The sequence below is a fragment of the Natator depressus genome, chromosome 2 (genome assembly GCF_965152275.1).
Source record: "Natator depressus isolate rNatDep1 chromosome 2, rNatDep2.hap1, whole genome shotgun sequence".
NCBI lineage: Eukaryota > Metazoa > Chordata > Testudines > Cheloniidae > Natator > Natator depressus.
This window is the reverse complement of record NC_134235.1, coordinates 24,650,947-24,668,853: the sequence shown is the minus strand read 5'-3', so window position 1 is coordinate 24,668,853 and position 17,907 is coordinate 24,650,947. Positions and strand designations below refer to the sequence as shown.

Here is a 17,907-nt window from a genome sequence, read left to right as displayed (position 1 = left end):
TCATAAGTGTTCAATAATCATTTTTTTTAAAAAGTCACTGAATGGGATTTTACCCATGGCTATGTCTATACATACTAGTTATGGAAACTAATGTAGCAGAGCCTATTTGAACTTACATTACAGCTCTCATCATTGTCAGGCCGGTGGGGAAGTATGTATGAAAGGACGGATAGTGGCCCATCGCATTTATCAGCAGGCTGAGTGAAATCTAAACAGCTAGTTATGATACTGTAGTAATGAGTTGGAACTGGAACTGAACTGCCTTCCACATACCTAGGAGGAAAATGCAAACAAACATTTAGCAAAATCTGCCAGATGAACTCTTAAATAAGAGATTCCTTGTGAAGTGCTATTTGTACGTAGTGTTGTCAGAGTACTCATATCCACCTTCACAGACAGGTGTCCTCTTCAGTTAGAATGTGAGTAAATGTTGGTATAGAGGTCACTAGGAAGCTCCAAGTTGAAACATTCTAAAATTAAATACAGTTGAAACATTCTAAAATTAATTCCTACTTGTTGCCCACTAACCCTATTTAAAGGGCTTCACTACAGACCAGAAACCAAGCAAAGAACATTGGGGTCCAGAGTCTGGATTCTTGAGTCAGCCAGGAGAATTCCTTTCAGCATATAGGAAATCTTCAAGTCAGCATAGCAGCTCTACGTCCATCTCCCCTTCTTTCCTCAGGCCCTGGGATGACGGGTGTGGCTAGAATGCCTCTGCATGCTGGAATGGCCCCCGAATGGTTATTCCTGGAATGGCCCCATTGGAGTTGTCAGCCATTGATAAGTTATTCATAGATTTTATTGCCGGAAGTGGTTGTGACAGGGCCCACAGAGAGGTTTCATCTCTGCCATTCAATCAATTTGGAGGATCAATTTGGAGCTATTGTTTCTGGCTATCTGCAGACTCAGCAAAGCCGAGAGGCTACACATTTACTAGATTTATTTTGCAACCTTGAGGGCTCTACAAACTTTTTTAAAATGAAAGCTGAGATTCTAATGTAATAACATGACTCCAGGAGCTGGGGCTTTAGACATGGGCCTATAATGGCTGTGTCTTACTCTATCCCTGCTTCTACATAACAGACCATAAAATTTCACTCATTAATTCCCATATGAATTCCAATGGTATCTGACTGAATTAGATTATCTCTCAGAAAAATATCCAAGTCTTTAGGTTGCTCTAATTTACAGTGGGAACTGGAGTGGTCCACAGAAGGTCCCAAAAATCTAAGGTCTACAAAAATGGCAAAACAGCCCACTTTAACTTTCTCTCTTTCTTCACTCTAAACTATAGTAAGGGCAGCTCAGACTGTGGCTCTAGAAGTCGACACGCTTTCTTGATGTAGTCACCATCATAAAATGAACCAACTAGTTTGTATAGTTAGAGCACCACAGATATTATAAGCAGATGTAAAGATTCTAGAATATACCTTCTGATGAGGTATTTCAAGATTATTGGTAGGAAAGCATTGTTCAACATGAATTAACAAAAGACTTGAGTATTTAACTCCATAGCCCTATTGTCCTTAGCACTGCATTGCAAGCTACGTAAGCAGAATGTGCCCCACACTTACAAGTAAAAGTATTGGAAAATACTGCAGTTAGTGAGGTTCCCATCAAAGTTGCCATCATAGGAAGGATGAATGAACACTACAAGGTCAAGGTAGGGAATTCTCTGGTGATCGGTAGTTCCATTGTTGTTCTCTAGAACGGAACGAATTGCTTTTTTATCCCCACCCATAAGGGCATTTAATCCTGAGAATACTTCCTTTAACAAGATATGCGAGAGTCAAGAAACTTATGCTTACCAGATCATAAACTAACCAGCAGTTTTATTGACTTCAAAGAACTTGATTGATGGCTTTACAAGTTAGCACCTTGTACCTCGAGCCCAAATACCAACCAATTGGGAAATACTGTATTTTTAGACAGTCATTAAGAACAGTTAATGCATTTAAATATAAATTCTTACTGTTTTATCTTTTCTGGTGTGTCATGTAAACCATCATAGTCATAATCGAAGATTGGTCCACTTATGACATTTACTCCATTTCGTTCAGTTGCATACCTCTTCACCAAAACCCTTTGAAAATAATTCCATACCTCTGCGCAAAGACACAAGATTACCTTTAGTGACCAAAACAATGCTTAGATAGGAGTTTCTAGATATGCTTTATGTGCAAGGATAAAAATCCAAACAGTTCATTCATATTATGCATGCAGCTATCCGAGGCATTATTGTAGAATCACAGAATTATAGGACTGGAAGAGACCTTGAGAGGTCATATAGTTCTGTCCCCTGCACACGTGGCAGAACCAAGTATTATTTAGATCGGGGTAGTCAATAGGTGGACTGGAGCCAAATCCGAACCACCAGATGCTTTTAAATGGACCCCAAAATCTTTTTATTTACTTCGTATCATCATTATCATTAGTTTATTATTATTTTCTCAGAAGTCTGGACCTTGACTATACCTTGACCAAAAAATTTGGACTTTGACCACCCTTCCTGCAGTTTAAGCCATTGCTTCTTGTTCTATCCTCAGAGGTTAAGGAGAACAATTTCCCCCCCCCCACTTGTGACATTTTATGTACTTGAAAACTGTTATGTCCCCTCTCAATCTTCTCTTCTCCAGACTAAACAAACCCATTTTTTCCAATCTTCCCTCATAGGTCATGTTTTCTAGACCTTTAATCATTTTTTTCCCCTCTTCTCTGGACTTTCTCCAATTTGTCCACATCTTTCCTGAAATGCCCAGAACTGGATGCAATACTTTAGTTGAGGCCTAATCAGCGTGGAGTAGAGTGGAAGAATTACTTCTCATGTCTTACTTACAACATTCCTGCTAATACATCCCAGAATGAGGTTTGCTTTTTTTTTGCAATGGTGTTACACTGTTCACACATATTTAGCTTGTGATCCACTATGACCCCCAGATCCCTTTCCGCAGTACTCCTTCCTCGGCAGTCACTTCCCATTTTGTACGGGTGCAACTGAGTTTTTCCTTCCTATGTGGAGTACTTTGCATTTGTCCCTATTGAATTTCATCCTATTTACTTCAGACCATTTCTCCAGTTTGTGCAAATCATTTTGAATTTTAATCCTTATTCTCCCAGCTTGGTATCGTCTGCAGACTCCATAAGTGTATTCCTTATGTCATTATCTAAATCATTGATGAAAATATTGAACAGAACCGGACCCAGAACTGATCCCTGCAGGACCCCACTTAATATGCCCCCCTTCCAGCTTGACTGTGAACCACCAATAACTACTCTCTTGGAACAGTTTTCCAACCAGTTATGCACCCACCTTATAGTAGCTCCATCTAGGTTTCATTTCCCTAGTTTGTTTATCAGAAAGTCATGCAAGACAGTTTTAGAAGTCTTACTACAGATTTAGTGTAGCTTCACTGAGGCTTTGTCTACACCACACAGCTTTTAGCAACATGGCTGGGTCACCACAGCCATGCCACTAAAAGTCATGGTGGGTAGCTGCTGGTTGTCAGCTCTCCTGCTGACAAAAAACTTCCACCCCCAACGAGCAGCGTTTGCGTTGTCGGCAGGAAAGCGCTCCTGCCGACAATTCGTTATTTACACTGGCACTTGTCGTGGCTAAACTTTTCATCTCTGGGGGTGGGGGGCGGATTAACACCTCTGCAAGACGAAAATTTTTGTTGTTCAATTGCCAGTGTAGACAGCCTCAGTTTCGCTAGATCAGTGACACTCAGACTGAGGCTCGTGAGCTGCAAGTGGATATTTAATGTGTCTCCTGCAGCTCTTTGCAGCACAGGATATTACAACACTGTGTGATTTAACTATTAACCAATCTAAGTTATTAACAAATCAAGCTGCTTTCACTATGTTGTTAACCAATTGTAGTTAATAAAAACAACACGGTGGCTATTTTGGGTAACGTTGATCACTAAATTTGGCTCCCAAACCACTGAGTCTGAGTATCACTGCTCTAGATGAAGCCTGCTAGATTTCTCTGTGCTTTATTAATCTTTTTCTAATGAGTGATAAAGGAAATGCACAGTATCATTCTAAGGCTGACATTGCAAAAGATCTTCTACAGAGAGCTTGCTGCTCCTTCTCTAGCAGTAGGTCTGAGTATTCACACACACACTTTCAATGTCCTTGGCTCTTCATAAGCACAAAGTCTCAGTGCTGCTATGATTAACTGAATAGCAAAACCTCTAATCTCTAAAGAAGGTCAAATCTAAAACAGCATGAAAAGCACATTCCTTTCAGTGAGGTTCCCTGAATTTATTAGACAATTAATTAGATATTAATTGTCTAATTTCTGGAACTAGGTGGACTCTGCAATGACTTAGTTATATTGTAACATATTATGGAAGAGCTGTGTCTTCTGAAGGACATAGATAGATTGTCATATCGGACAAGATATCAATACACTTCCTCCCTTAACCTATAAGCATCTTCATTTATAAAATATGGGACACGCACAGAGCTCCTCAGACGTCCTCCATTTTCCCGTTATACATTTTAAAATCCTCTGTATGGGGACCTTCTTCCTCTGTACAGCACATGCATACTTCAAAATACTACAGAAATCATGACTACCATCAACCCCTCCACTGGCGAACCCTGAGTTGTTGGGGACTCCAACACCAAGTTATAATAAAAAAAGACCACCACAGTATGAGCAATTTATGGTTGTTTGGTCCTATGATTATGTTCCTGGAAATCGCATTTTTATAAATCATGACTTCAGAGTGAGTAATCAGTAATGATTTTCCACTGTTTGGTCAGGTAACTCATTTTGCCACCTTTGCTCAAGCTCCTTATGTAGATCACCACTTGTTTCTACCCACAGGCTTGCTAAATCCCTCCTTTGGTTTGAAAACCATCCCAGAGTTTTGAGGTTTAGCCAAACCTCTCTGGTCTAGAATTTGGGTTGGAAATCTCACAAGAGCTGCTTCTTGAGCCTCTTCCAAGACTTTCTGCTTCCAGCCAAGCCAGAAATGCCACCAGAATAGTCTGATAGTTTGCTGCCTCCCACCAAAACTAGGAAGCAAAGCGGCGCACAAACCAAAGAAAAGTTAATGGGTTTCAGTTAGATTTAGGTCAGTTCACTTTGTTTAGATGCATTTAGCCCCATCTGTGATAAATCCATTTGATCCACCTGTATTCCTATACATGTATTCAGAGAAGCCAGGTGAAAATTATTCACTAAACCTCTAAATCGGTTCATTCCATAGTTCAGCAGCCAAACCACTTTTGAAAGATATCTATACCACTTAGCTAAGTGGTGCGTGGAATCAGCTGTAACCCACAAGAGTGTCATACTTACTTTTGAAGGCAGGATACATTGGAATGATATTTGTTATTAGAAAGGCATCATATTTAGCTTCTGCAGAGGAACTTAGTTCTGAAAGTCATAGAACAAGACGTGTTAACATGAAAGTTCCTAGTGACAATCTCAGAGACTCAAGAAAAATAAATTAAACAATTGCAGGCAGTAATCAAAAGAAAGATGATCTTCTAAATGAGACTCTGGATTAAATTAAAACACAATTTCTTATTACTTTGCATGACAGATGGACTCAGAACAGAGGGGTTTTGTCCATGTTTCAATCTTCCACCAGCTAAATTTGTTTCTATTTTTGCACATTCTCACGTGGTGTGATAATTGTGCTGTATTGTTTTGCAACTTTTTTTTTTTTTTTTTAAAGGCTCACACTTCAAGGCAGAATAGAGTCTGTTCAGAAAAATCGAGAAATGATCCATCTCCCTACTGCCTTTAGTTCTGTTACATACATACTCCTTTTAAAAACCATTTCAACCCTTCCTTTAATAAGTCAGAGGGGAGGAAGTCATCCCCCAAGGCTGCAACCATCTGCTCAGACATTAATTCTGACTGGCATATCCATCCATTCCCCAGAGACTGAAGAGGTGGTAAGCAAGTCAGCCAGCAGAGCCTAAGATAATCATTTGTACAACATGCATGAAAAATTCTTGATCTCTCTTTACAGACAGAGAAATCCATTCTCATTAAGTTTTCAGACTAAACAATTTTGGTTGTGACATGTAGTAATAGTTTATTAAAGCTTATGACAAAGAAATTCAGACACTAGCTGTGTTTCTCTAGGATTTTGAATTGAATACTGCTGGCCAGATGCTCTGCTGGTGTATATTGGCGTAGGTACATTGACTTAAAGAGGAGTGAAGCCAAATTTTGCCAGCTGTGGCTCTCTCCCTTCATCATTACTGCATACACAATAAATACCAGGTTTCAAACTATTCAACCAGTATTTGATGGCACAAAATGGCTCTTTTGTGATCATCTTATTTCATATCCATGGATTTTAAGTCCAGAAGGGATCACTGATCTATGGCCTGGGTTAGGCATAAGGTCAGCTTATAGAATTCCAGCCTGTAATTTCTACATCAAGCTCAGTTTCTAAGAAATGCTGTAGCTTATATAAAAGTAAGACATCCAGACTTGACTTGAAGATTGAGAAAGACGGAAAAATCTACCATATTGGTAAGCTGTTCTAATGGTTAATTACTCTCATTGTTAAATATTTATATCTTATTTCCAGTTTTGAATTGGTCAAGTTTCAAATTTAACTTTCAATCACTGAGGTCTTGTTTTGTCTTTGTTTGCTAGACAAAAGAGCCCTTCTCTATTTCCAGATATCTTCTTCCCATGCAAGTAGTTCTGGACTGATCAAATCACCTCTTATCCTTCTTTTTGATAATAAAGAGATTGATTGTCAGCTGAATGGATATTTGAGTTACTGAACTTTTCAGAAGCAGAGAGAGAACTGAAATTCATACAGTAGTCAACATCATGTACAATTAAAACGGAGTTACATTTAGCTGATAACAGTTCCATTGGGTTACTACGATCTCTCCACAAAAAATAATTGTTAATACTGAGGCTATCAAATACCTGTTCTGTGGCACTTAAAAACCCTCAACCCCTACAGATCTTGTGCCTTCTTTTTCCTAGGAAAAAGTTTCCCTAACTGATAAGAGGAAGCTCAAAAATCTCTATGGAACCAAAAGTAACTGCATACAGAATATCTCCTTTATATTCTACAGACATCCTATTTAAACTTACGAGGAGGAAAAAGAAATCCATAAGTCATTTGTTTATCTGCTCTGTAGGCTGAACAGCTCTGACTGTTTCCTGGAGAAATGCGCAGATCAGGCCTCACGCAGTTAGAGAGATGCTCAGGGACACCAGATACCTCTGCCTGCATTGAAAGGCATACATGGAATCAACTGTAAATATCATTCCAGGAAAAGAAGTCAGAAACAAGAGAGTGTGACTTGTTTAGGCCTAACATCAATAAAGAATGTTATGTGAAGCATAATGATTTCAAATAGTCAACGGGTAAGAGGAAGGATCCTCTAGAATATAAAATATATCCATCAACCTTTATAGTAAAAACCTGTTCCATGAGACAGTCTACTTCAGCAATTTAGTAGTAGGAATTCCCATTGGAAACAACTGGATAAACTAGAGGATTAAACTAGACATTCTGTTGCAGAAAAACAAATCCTGGGTTAAGTGTTGGGGTTTTTTTTAAACCAATAAGCAAAACAGCATATGGTCCTTAATGGAATTTTTCATGGAGAGTGGAAGTGCTCTTTATAATGGAAATCTATGTTATTCCAAGCAGGAAATTCCCTGAAGGAAAAGGAATTTTAAGACTCCAGGAAAACAGGTAGTAGTAATCTTGTATGTCATTTTTCAAAAGCAAAGATAAATCTGACCTGTTTTGAAATAGTGTATGATGTCCAGAGAGGCATCAGGAATGTTTCACTGTAACCACTTTCAAAGTCTTGGTGATGTAAGATATTGTACTTGGTACGATAAAGTACTGCAGGACGTCCGTACAGGAGGTGTTTCTCTAGAAATTGGAGGAAGTTACATTAACTTATATGTAATACCTAAGAAGAAAAAACCCAGCCAGAATCAATGTGTCCAACACATGCCCATTTAAAAGGCAAATCCCCTGTGTAGCACCCAGTCTAAATAACGGAGCTGACTGCTACAGAAATACAGTAGTTTAGACTTTAAAGGATAAAAAGAGAAATTCTTCCCATCTCATCCCATCCATCCCCCAAACACAGAATGGCAGTGGAACTGCTCAGATTCAGAATAGCCTTGGGGTGGGTGCCTCAGCAGAGGAACTACCAGACCTGCAGCTCCATTCTGGTCTGCTCACATGCAAGTAGCCTCCAAGAAGCTGGTCTCCCCTGCATAGAAAACCATGCCCCCTCTAAACAGCAGTGGTGAAACTCGACACGAATGTCAATTTCAGCCAGCAACTATGAGTCCAGGGAGCCTATTTCTTTTTGGAAACAACCTGTGCCAGTGTTTCTGAAGTGATTTTTTAAGAAGAGGGAAGTGGACTTGCAGTTTGAGAGAAATTACAAAAACCTTGGTTTTGTTCTGATTTAGAATGAAATCAAATTAAGAAACGGCAACATGTCCTGCAAACCAGAAATCCCTAGTTTTGGCCAGTTCTAGCTTAGAACAAGTGCGATTCAAGTGTACCATGTTGGATTCACAAATATAGACAAGTTTCAGAGTAGCAGCCGTGTTAGTCTGTATTCGCAAAAAGAAAAGGAGTATTTATGGCACCTTAGAGACTAACAAATTTATTTGAGCATAAGCTTTTGTGAAATGCATCCGATGAAGTGAGCTGTATTCCGATGAAGTGAGCTGTAGCTCACGAAAGCTTATGCTCAAATAAATTGGTTAGTCTCTAAGGTGCCACAAATACTCCTTTTCTTTTTGCGAATACAGACAACTTACATAGGACGACTGAAATTGACACAGGTGCTACAGTAGCTAAATTTCTGAAGACATGTACAAGAACAAATGTATTCATAGTTTACTAAGAAAAACTGATAAAATGTTGAAAAAAAAGTTATAACCAAAACAAGATCAAGGTTTCAGGATGCCTGCAAGTACAGTGGTACTTGTTTGCGGTTACCATTAATTGGTACAGAATGAAGTATTCCTTCAGTAATTAGCAGAAATTGGTTTAAGACAAAGTTGTAGTAGCATGCCTCCCATGCTCTACTGTTAGATTCCATAGTGAAAAGAAAAATTTAATTCTGTTTTTGATGTGGACATTGGTTTAGTGATAGGTATAACAGCAGAATTATAGGTAGTTAAAAATGCCAGACCAAAATTTCATCAGGTGCTTTATGATGATAACCTGTAGAAAAGCAATTAAACTTGCAGAAGCAAGGAATAATTTTACCCGTTTGTATTACTAGAATTAAGGAAACTGAAAGATCTATGAAAGCTATACACCCCCCCCCCCCAAAAAAAACACCATAAATGCCTGACTAGAAGTAGCTCAGGATCCAATTCCAAAAAACTACAAGATTTGCTAAAGTAGCAGGGAAAGTTTACAAAGTTTGGTCCAGCTCAAGCTAACACACACACGGCGAACGGAATTTAGCAAGATTCTAAAAGGAAATTGGACATTTATATTGATAAGAATATTCAGAGCTATTATAGGTTAATGTTAAAACAAGTTTTGGCACGGAATACAAAACAACAGGCTTCAAATTGAGCCAATCTATATTAAAGATTAGGATGCCATTATCCTACATCTGTCTAACATGGAGTTTCTTGCATCTTCTTCTGACCGCTATCAGAAACAGAATGCTGGACTAATGGACTTTAGGTCTGATTTAGTAACTGCCAGACTATGCTTCTAAAATCTACACAGACACTACAAGTGCATGAGTTTACTGTATTTTATAAATTCCCATTAGCTACATAGGGCCAGATTCTCTCACCCTCCTTCACACTGACTAGTATCTTACTCCTCAAGAATCCCCACTTAAAAAACATTTGTAAGCGTAACAAAATAAAGCCCTGTGGCCTTGATCCAGCAAAGCACGTGCTTAAGTTTAAACATGCAAATAGGCCCATGGGATCCTTATATAAGTAAATATTAAGTAAGGTCAGGGTTTATGTTAGCAAACTTGGTACAGAGGGAGGTTGCAATGGCAAAGAGTAGCCACAGCCTCCTTCCCAGAGGAACAGAACAGTCCAAAGGGTGGATGTGACCAAGGATGCATTGGTTTAGTACATCCCAATGGCAGCCTCTGTTGCTTGGCTCATACAGAGCTTTTAGCAGAAGGTAAAGCTGCCTTGTCCTGGTGGAAATGCTAAGGGAAAAATCAGATGGCAGCCACCCACCTTGCCCCTGCACCATCAGAGTGACTCTAGCCCACAGGCTTACATCTTAGGTAAACTCATGTGCTATTTGGTAGAGTTGTAAGAAAAGTTGGTTTACTGTCCAATGTAGTGTAATTAAACCAAAATATTATTTTTCCATTAAAGCACCAATACAAATATAAAGAAAAACATTCATATATTTAGTTTGAATGTTGATTTTAAATTTAGTAAACAGTCACTGAAAATGAAGAAAAATAAATGTTTTATTAACCACCATGTCCTTACCTTCTGTTCCTTTGACATGAAATCGCTTATTGAGTTCATCCAACTTGTTCTTTATAAAAAAAAAATTTAAATGAAAAAAAGATTAGCAGCTGAACCATAAGAGCATTCTCTGACATCTCATGTTCATTATTTATTTAGCAAAGTAATACTAGCACTCTAATACCCTGATTGTGAAGGACACATTACACTAAATATTCCAAAGGGTATGGAAGATCCTTAACGGCAAGAAGGATCAAAGGGATACTTAAACATTAGAGCCTTCTCTTAAAGTGAGAACATGCAATATATCCCTAACCTGCAGTACAAGACAATTATCCTTAATGACACCAGTATGAATAAATCCATGAGTCTACCTTGTCATCACATGTACAGCCCAAATCAAATTCAGATGCAGAAAATGCAGCTACAGGATAGAGCGGCCTTGCAACTTCATCTGGCATGGTCGGTTTATATGCATTGTTCCTCAGCAAGTGATTTAAACTTCCATGGGTTCCATTGTTAGGAGCAGGCTTTAATCCAAGCAGATCTGACAAGACATCAAACACAGAAGCAGGGTTCTAAAAGTGTAAAGGTACGACAGTGTATACATCAGTACACAGTGCCCATTTCCTACATGGCTAGAAACAAGACACCAACTACTTCACACCCATGAAGGAGAGAGAGATACTTTTAACTTAACCAAAGAACAATACTAAGCCTTGGTCCACATCAGAGAAGCCTGCTTTGCTAGGAGTGTTGAAAATTCCCATGATAGGAACAATAAGGTTTAGTCGTGTAGCTAGGTGGAGAAACTACTACTATACCACAACATTACCACCACCGTAACTCCTAGGGCACGTTCACACGGGGGGCAGGGAAAACACCTGCAGCAGCGAGTCTCGGAGCCCAGGTCAACGGACTCAGGCTTGCAGGGCCCACACTAAGGGGCTAAGAACGCTCACCTGGGGAGGTGGGAGGGGTCAGAGCCCAAGCAGGAAAAGCTACATTGCTATATTTAGCCCCATAGTGCCAGCCCTGCAAGCGGATCCGAGCTCCGAGACGTGCTGCCCTGGGGTATTGCGGGTTGCAGAATAGATGTACCCCTAGAGGCTCCAATCAGGATCAGTGCCTCAGAGGGCAAACCTGCAGCATGCTTGGTTAAAACCTGATGGTGCTATCAGTCTTAAAATACTGTGATGCAGCATGGCCAGAGGGCAGCAGGAGGGTGATCGAGGGGAGATATGCAAGCCCCAGGATGATGAGAGCCTTATTCCCTGTAGAGGGAAGAGAGGTTGCTATAGATTCATTAGAGCACCTGAAGCCAATTAGCGCACCTGATAAAACCCCCCTGCCTCAGACAGTTGAAGCAGAGTGGTTTGGCGTTGGAACAGAGAGCAGTGTGGAGGGAAGCAGAGGAGAGTTTGGAGAAGTGCTGTGGCAGGCCAGAAGACCAAGACCCTAAGTAAAGGGAAACAAGCTTGTGCAGAGCAGAGGGACTCCACAGACAAGGGGCTGGGAGAAACCTGGCCCAAGCAGAGAGGGAGGGCAGGAAGCCCCACAAGCTGAAGGGCCGGAGAGGGAAGTAGCCCAGGGGAAGGAATTGCTAATTCAAAGTGGTTTGCCACTATCCTGAGGGCTGCTGGGCTGGGACCCGGAGTAGAGGGCGGGCCAGGTCCCTCCCTCTCCACTCCCCTTCTCTGGGATACTAGTGGGACAGTTAATACTCCAATTCAGGGGTGAGAAACGGCACCCTGAACTCCCCTCACCCAAGAAGAGAAAGTGCGGGACTCATCATAGGAGTGCCAGCAATTTGCCACAATACTAAAAGTCAAACTGATATACAGCATTTAACAACCCCAGGAATTTTTTTTTTTTTTTTTTTAATCTTTCATCCAGAATTTCCTGGTACTGTACAAACATTAAACAAGCCACATAACACCACTGACGGACAGGAAAGTTCAATACTGCACACATTTGGAGAAGAGTGAACAGACACAATGTTATTGTGATTTGCACAAAGGCACATTGTGTTAATGATGGTAGTTCTGTTCCAGTGTGATCTCTAGACTGGTTCAGATCTGAAAGGAAGCATGGTCTACTGGTTAAAGCAGAAGACAAAGTAAAAAATGATCTTGGGTCATTTCCACCTCTGCTATTGACTTCTGAGACCTCAAGACCAATTACTTAAGGGAGACACATTAGCCTCCCCATCTATAAATGGGAATAATTATATATTAACACAGGTGTGTTTCATGTTTATAAATGAATATGTGCAGCTTTTTTTGGAAAGTTTTATTGTAAAAGGAAATGTACATTAAAGACAGGATCATAAAAATTATATTCATATCTAGCTTCTCTACTTCATTGCTGCAGTAAGAGTTCTGAAAACAAATATCACCAACAAAAGGCACAGTAGTGGCAAAATAATGTCTGAGCTGCCACACATGAGATGCGGGGGCATAAGCTCTCTCTGGACACAAGTCTCGCTCCCAGGGCTAATGGAGAATGGACAGACTAGATTGTAGCCCTCTATATTTGATATCCGAGGAGCTGCCAGCAGAAATACACGTGAATGCACTTTACTGGCCAACTGTTGGAGAAGAACAGAGATAGGCCTCTGTGCAGTCTGTCCTTCCATCCAAAGGGCAAGTGACAGTGCAGTGCTAGGGGAGAAGGTAGTGGCCCAGAACACAAGCAGAAACTGTGCCTACACCAACCTCTGAAAACTTTGTTGGCAAAAGTAGTTTAGAAATGGAGTAGCTTACCACACATAATGTTGTAAAGTTCAATATTTTCAAATGGAGGTACTTTGGTCTTGTGCTTGAATGAGGGACCATAGCCTACAAAGACAGTCTTCAAAGAAGAGAGAAACATGGTAAAAGAATAAGTTTGCTTTAACTCTTAAAAAAAATTTCCAAGACTTCAAGTTTCTCCCTCCAACACACACACACACTCAATTACCCTCCCAAAAAGGATTAGTTTGCTGCTTATACCTGCATACTATTGATCTTGTTGTCATATCCGTGATCGCCATGGAAGAAGCATTTTCCTGATAGTTTCTTATAAACATCCATGGATTTCCTACATTGAAATGTAAAATCATAAGAATTATTGCTGACTTGACAATGTAGTTTCAGAAGATTAAAATTTAGGCCGTGATTTTCAAAAGGAGTTGAAGGGAGGTAGAGCCTAACTCCCTTTGAATGTCATGGGGATTTGGGCACCTAACTTCTACAGGTTCCTTTGAAAATTCCAGTCTTAAAAACACAAACAGTGATGTCGTCTCTCAATTATACAGAAACTTTGCCCTAAATGATCCTAGAGCAGTTCACAACCTACAATCACCCCTACACCGGAGTGAATGCACCACTCTGATGCACCAGCAGTACACAAGTGAATACCATACCCAAATGAAACTCTAGGGGGAAGTTAGGTAGGCAGTTCTCCAGAGAGGACAAAAGGGGTTATAATTCTGAAATGTATTAAAATGTTAAATGGGAGTTCATTTCTCTCTTTCCCAGTGATGCTCCATCAGCATTAAATATATTCTACTAAGGAAGCGATGGATTTGGACAAGCACATGGGTCCTCCCATTACTCTCAAAGTCTTAAAACTGAATTTTGCTCAGTATTTTAATAGATGTATTGTGACATCAGTTCTTATCAGAAATCCCCATTGACAACTATAAGCGTTTCTGCTTAAAACGGATGGCGCAATACAACTTAATGCTATGCCATTATTTAAGAGAATGAAAAACTTGAGACATCACCTGCCTGAGATGTACTTGAAAAGACACCAATGCATATGGAATAACTAGCACCATCTATTGTTAGCCTTGGATAACTTGCCATTCCCAGGTAGAATCCCTTCCCCACTGGGGACTCCCATAGATTGAAGCTGTTTAGGATCATGTTGCCCTAAATCAGTAGCGTTCCAACAGATGCTTCTTAGAAAGTCAGAAAGCACCTTTGTAATAAATTACAATGCTATTGAGTCCTTTTCACCTTCTTGCCTACCACAAGATGAAAGAGTAAAGGAGAAACAGACCTGGAGAGAAAATGGGAGAAACTCAGAAGGAAGAGAAACACACAAAGAAAATAATGACTAGCTTTGTTACACACTAAGATTTATCAGCATTATCACAGGGGCTGCCTAGCAGTCCAGTGGGCTGCCATCCTAAAAGTCAGTTTGTACACCCGTTAGAGGATATTCTCTCAGAGATTTGGCTTTTGTCCTCAAAACTGGAAGTGACGTAATCAGACCTGTAACTATTACAGAAAGTGTCTTTTTCTGGCTATGACTATAACATGAATTACAGTTACATTAACAGAAGAGAGCGATGCACTCATTAAAAAGGTAGCTCTTAAGAGCAGTAGCAAATAATGCTGCCAAAAAGAAGTTTGAACTGAGATAGAAGGGGAAAAAATCTTGAGTAAAATATTCCTTTTACCTCTCCTCCCCATCCTATATCTAGAGCTGTTTTGGAATTTTGCAACTATTTTTGGCGGGGGGGGGGGGGAGGGGAGAGGAGGGAGGGAATGTCAGAAAATGATGATTGGTATAAACCAAAAATTTTTGTACGAATATACTAGTTGTTTGTCAAAACTTTTGTTGGGAAAGGTTTCACAGGTCAAAATCAGAGAGACACATTGACCGCAGAATAGCCAAGAGCCTAGTGGTTATGGCACTCAACTGGGACGTGGAAGTCCCTAGTCTGAATCATAAAAAACCTGGAAAGGAGGTCATGGGTTCATCCTAATGTGGAATAAGAAAAAATCTATACTCGAAGTTTTACAGAACAGGAAAACTGCTTCCTGTCTAATTATGTTGGATCATATTAAAGAAGTTCTGCATTAAAATCACAAATGAGTTTGATTCCCCATAGTTTAAATTCCAGGGTATTACTAATTAAGAGGTCTCTTGGTTTTTAGTACTATTTCTCTCCCTCTTCATGTGAAACTTGCAAGCTGCTAACTGTGTTAGTACATTCTAAGACAGAGTCTGTTCTCAAAGCAATTCTTTGTAGCAACAACTACTCACACAGAGAAAGACTCAAAGCAATACTCTGTAACAACAGAAACAGCACCCAGAGACTCCCCGCCCTTTTGTTCTATTCATCTCGCTTTGTTAACAATTGTGATTAAATAGAGATAGAGGATGTATGTGGATGGATGCCTGGTGTGGATAATAACTGAATGATCAGGGAGGTGCCAGCCTAAGAATCCAGTGTCCATCGGCTGAAGAAGGCGTCAAGTGGAAATAACCAGAGGACCCCCAGAGGGCAGACTGGAATCCACCCAACAGCCTCAAGAATGGGAGAACCAAAGAACAAGATAACATCTGGCATCACGGAGCAGTCAGGAATGTGCCATCTGCTGATTGATTCAGCAACAGCATGATGAAGCAATTCCCACAGACTGGCATAGGAAGAAATTCCTATAAAAAAATGGACTCTAGAAAGGGAGAACTTTGGGGTCTGATTCTGCAAACCAACTTCCAGAAGCATCAGATGAGCATCTGACAAGGCCCTGCTCCCTCCTCATGTCCAGGCCACCTGGCCAGTGGCTTGGCATGAGCAATTCTAAGGCTGGTAACTATGATAAACAACCTTGCAGAACCTGTGTGTGTGTGTATGAATGAATGTGTGAATAAATATGAGATTGAATGGAATGTTATAGCTATAACTAACTGCTTACTATGATTCTTTCTGTATTCACAATAAATGTGGTATTTTGCCTTTTCCCCTTTAACAAGATCCTGCTGGTTTTTATTTTATTGGTATAACAGCTCTATATGTATCAATAAAAACTGTTAAGATGCTAGGTTTAAAACCAGAATTTAATTCTTTGAAATTTGAGAACCATCATCAGAAATTGTAGAAAGAACACTTGTGACCTTGCCTACTGGAGTTACATCCACTCTGAAAAAGCAACTGGGATTTCCCATTCACTGCTTTAGTAGAAAGATCTTTGCATAAATACAGGAAGATAAGCACAAGTGTCAAAGACACTTATTAGACAGTCACGGTGGGTATCCTGGGACCGACACAGCTGCAATTATACTGCATGCAAAGACACTTATGACACACTGTTTGACTGGCAGCAACATAGTCAAAAAGAGAACTACCAATTCTTAAAGTCCCTCACAAGAGGTGGCAAGAATATAAATCTGTCCTGTTCTCTACCAAAAATACACTGACTCAGCTTTATGAATAAAAGACTGGCTGTACTCGATTTAATATATCATTTTATCAACAGATCAAAAGGAAAAAACAAGATATTTTAAACACAAAAAGATGTTAACACTAGAAAAGATTCCTCCTTTTCTATTGTCTTTAAAAGCAAAGTAATGGTATAAACTGCCTGCCTCTCTAAATAGGATTAATTTTTTGCCTGGCTAATTGCTAAATATCTTAAGAATATTCAAAACTGCCAGTAACTAAGCTAGAGAAGGCAGAAGAGACAAAAAAAAAAAAAAAGCACCGCACCACACACACAGACCACAGTTTACCTTGCCACATGCCATCTTCTGTCCACCAATAAGTGAATATCCTCAATTCTTCTGTTGTAAGCATAGTGCAAACGCTTGGGAAGGTGTTGTTTCAAATAAGGTTTAAAGTGCTGGTCTGGCTTTCTACACTGAAACACAATTGTAAGAAGCTATGTTGTTTCAAGTCATCATCACTAGTGTGGCTTCAACCATAAGATCTGCTTGATTTCAGGAGTTCAAGGTTATGTATAGTAGACATATATCACAGATCTTGCACAACACTCTACAGGACCATATTTGTATCAGTGCACTATTTATACAACAACACTTCCCTACAGACAAGTGAGTTTTGAATTGTGTTCTATGCACATCTGACAACTTTGTTCTCGCTACAGAGTGTTCTTCAAAGCACTTTGCGAAACTCCACCACATTTTCCTCAGTGATATGCAAAAGGGTTCATATCTGACCAAAGCTTAATTTCAGAAGACTCCTGAATACGGAATAGATAGCCTTTCCAGAAATACATGTAAAGCAGTTTGGCTTCTACATTTGATAAATCAGTATATATTTAATGGGAATTTCATAAAAACAAGGTTAAGGTTGAGGGATATCAAATGGATTTTTTCTGCATCTTCCAAGTACTACTAAAATGTTTACTCATAAAAAGGTTACTTTCCATTTCTGAAGGAAGGAGTAAATCGGCTCAATTCAGGGACTCAAGACCATCAGGGAGATTCTGGCTGTGTACTACCCAAAAGGGTTATAAAAGCTACTACAGCAGCAAACAGTGGATCTCATGACAAACATTAATCCCGACCCATGAAGGGCCCTATTTACCACTCTATCTTCAGCCTAATGCTGGCTTTCTGACTAAAGAGTGAGCACAAAATGATGAATAAAGCCCCAAATGAACATGTGAAATGAACAATATACCGTAGACAGATATAATATGCCAGTGCTAAATACT

At 39.8% G+C, this 17,907-nt stretch overlaps 1 protein-coding gene across 3 annotated transcripts in view; it reads right to left on the bottom strand.

Moving 5' to 3' along the window:
- ENPP2 (ectonucleotide pyrophosphatase/phosphodiesterase 2) overlaps positions 1-17,907 on the bottom strand; it is a 106,877-nt gene that overhangs the window by 3,141 nt on the left and 85,829 nt on the right. For all 3 annotated transcript variants that reach the window (XM_074943911.1, XM_074943912.1, XM_074943909.1), the window contains 10 exons: positions 16,961-17,088; positions 13,444-13,531; positions 13,216-13,303; positions 10,825-10,997; positions 10,472-10,520; positions 7,753-7,889; positions 7,094-7,229; positions 5,318-5,395; positions 1,976-2,108; positions 117-273 (listed from right to left, as the gene is read on the bottom strand). In XM_074943911.1, the coding sequence (XP_074800012.1) occupies positions 117-273; positions 1,976-2,108; positions 5,318-5,395; positions 7,094-7,229; positions 7,753-7,889; positions 10,472-10,520; positions 10,825-10,997; positions 13,216-13,303; positions 13,444-13,531; positions 16,961-17,088 (1,167 nt within the window). The remainder of the gene's footprint in view (positions 1-116; positions 274-1,975; positions 2,109-5,317; positions 5,396-7,093; positions 7,230-7,752; positions 7,890-10,471; positions 10,521-10,824; positions 10,998-13,215; positions 13,304-13,443; positions 13,532-16,960; positions 17,089-17,907) is intronic.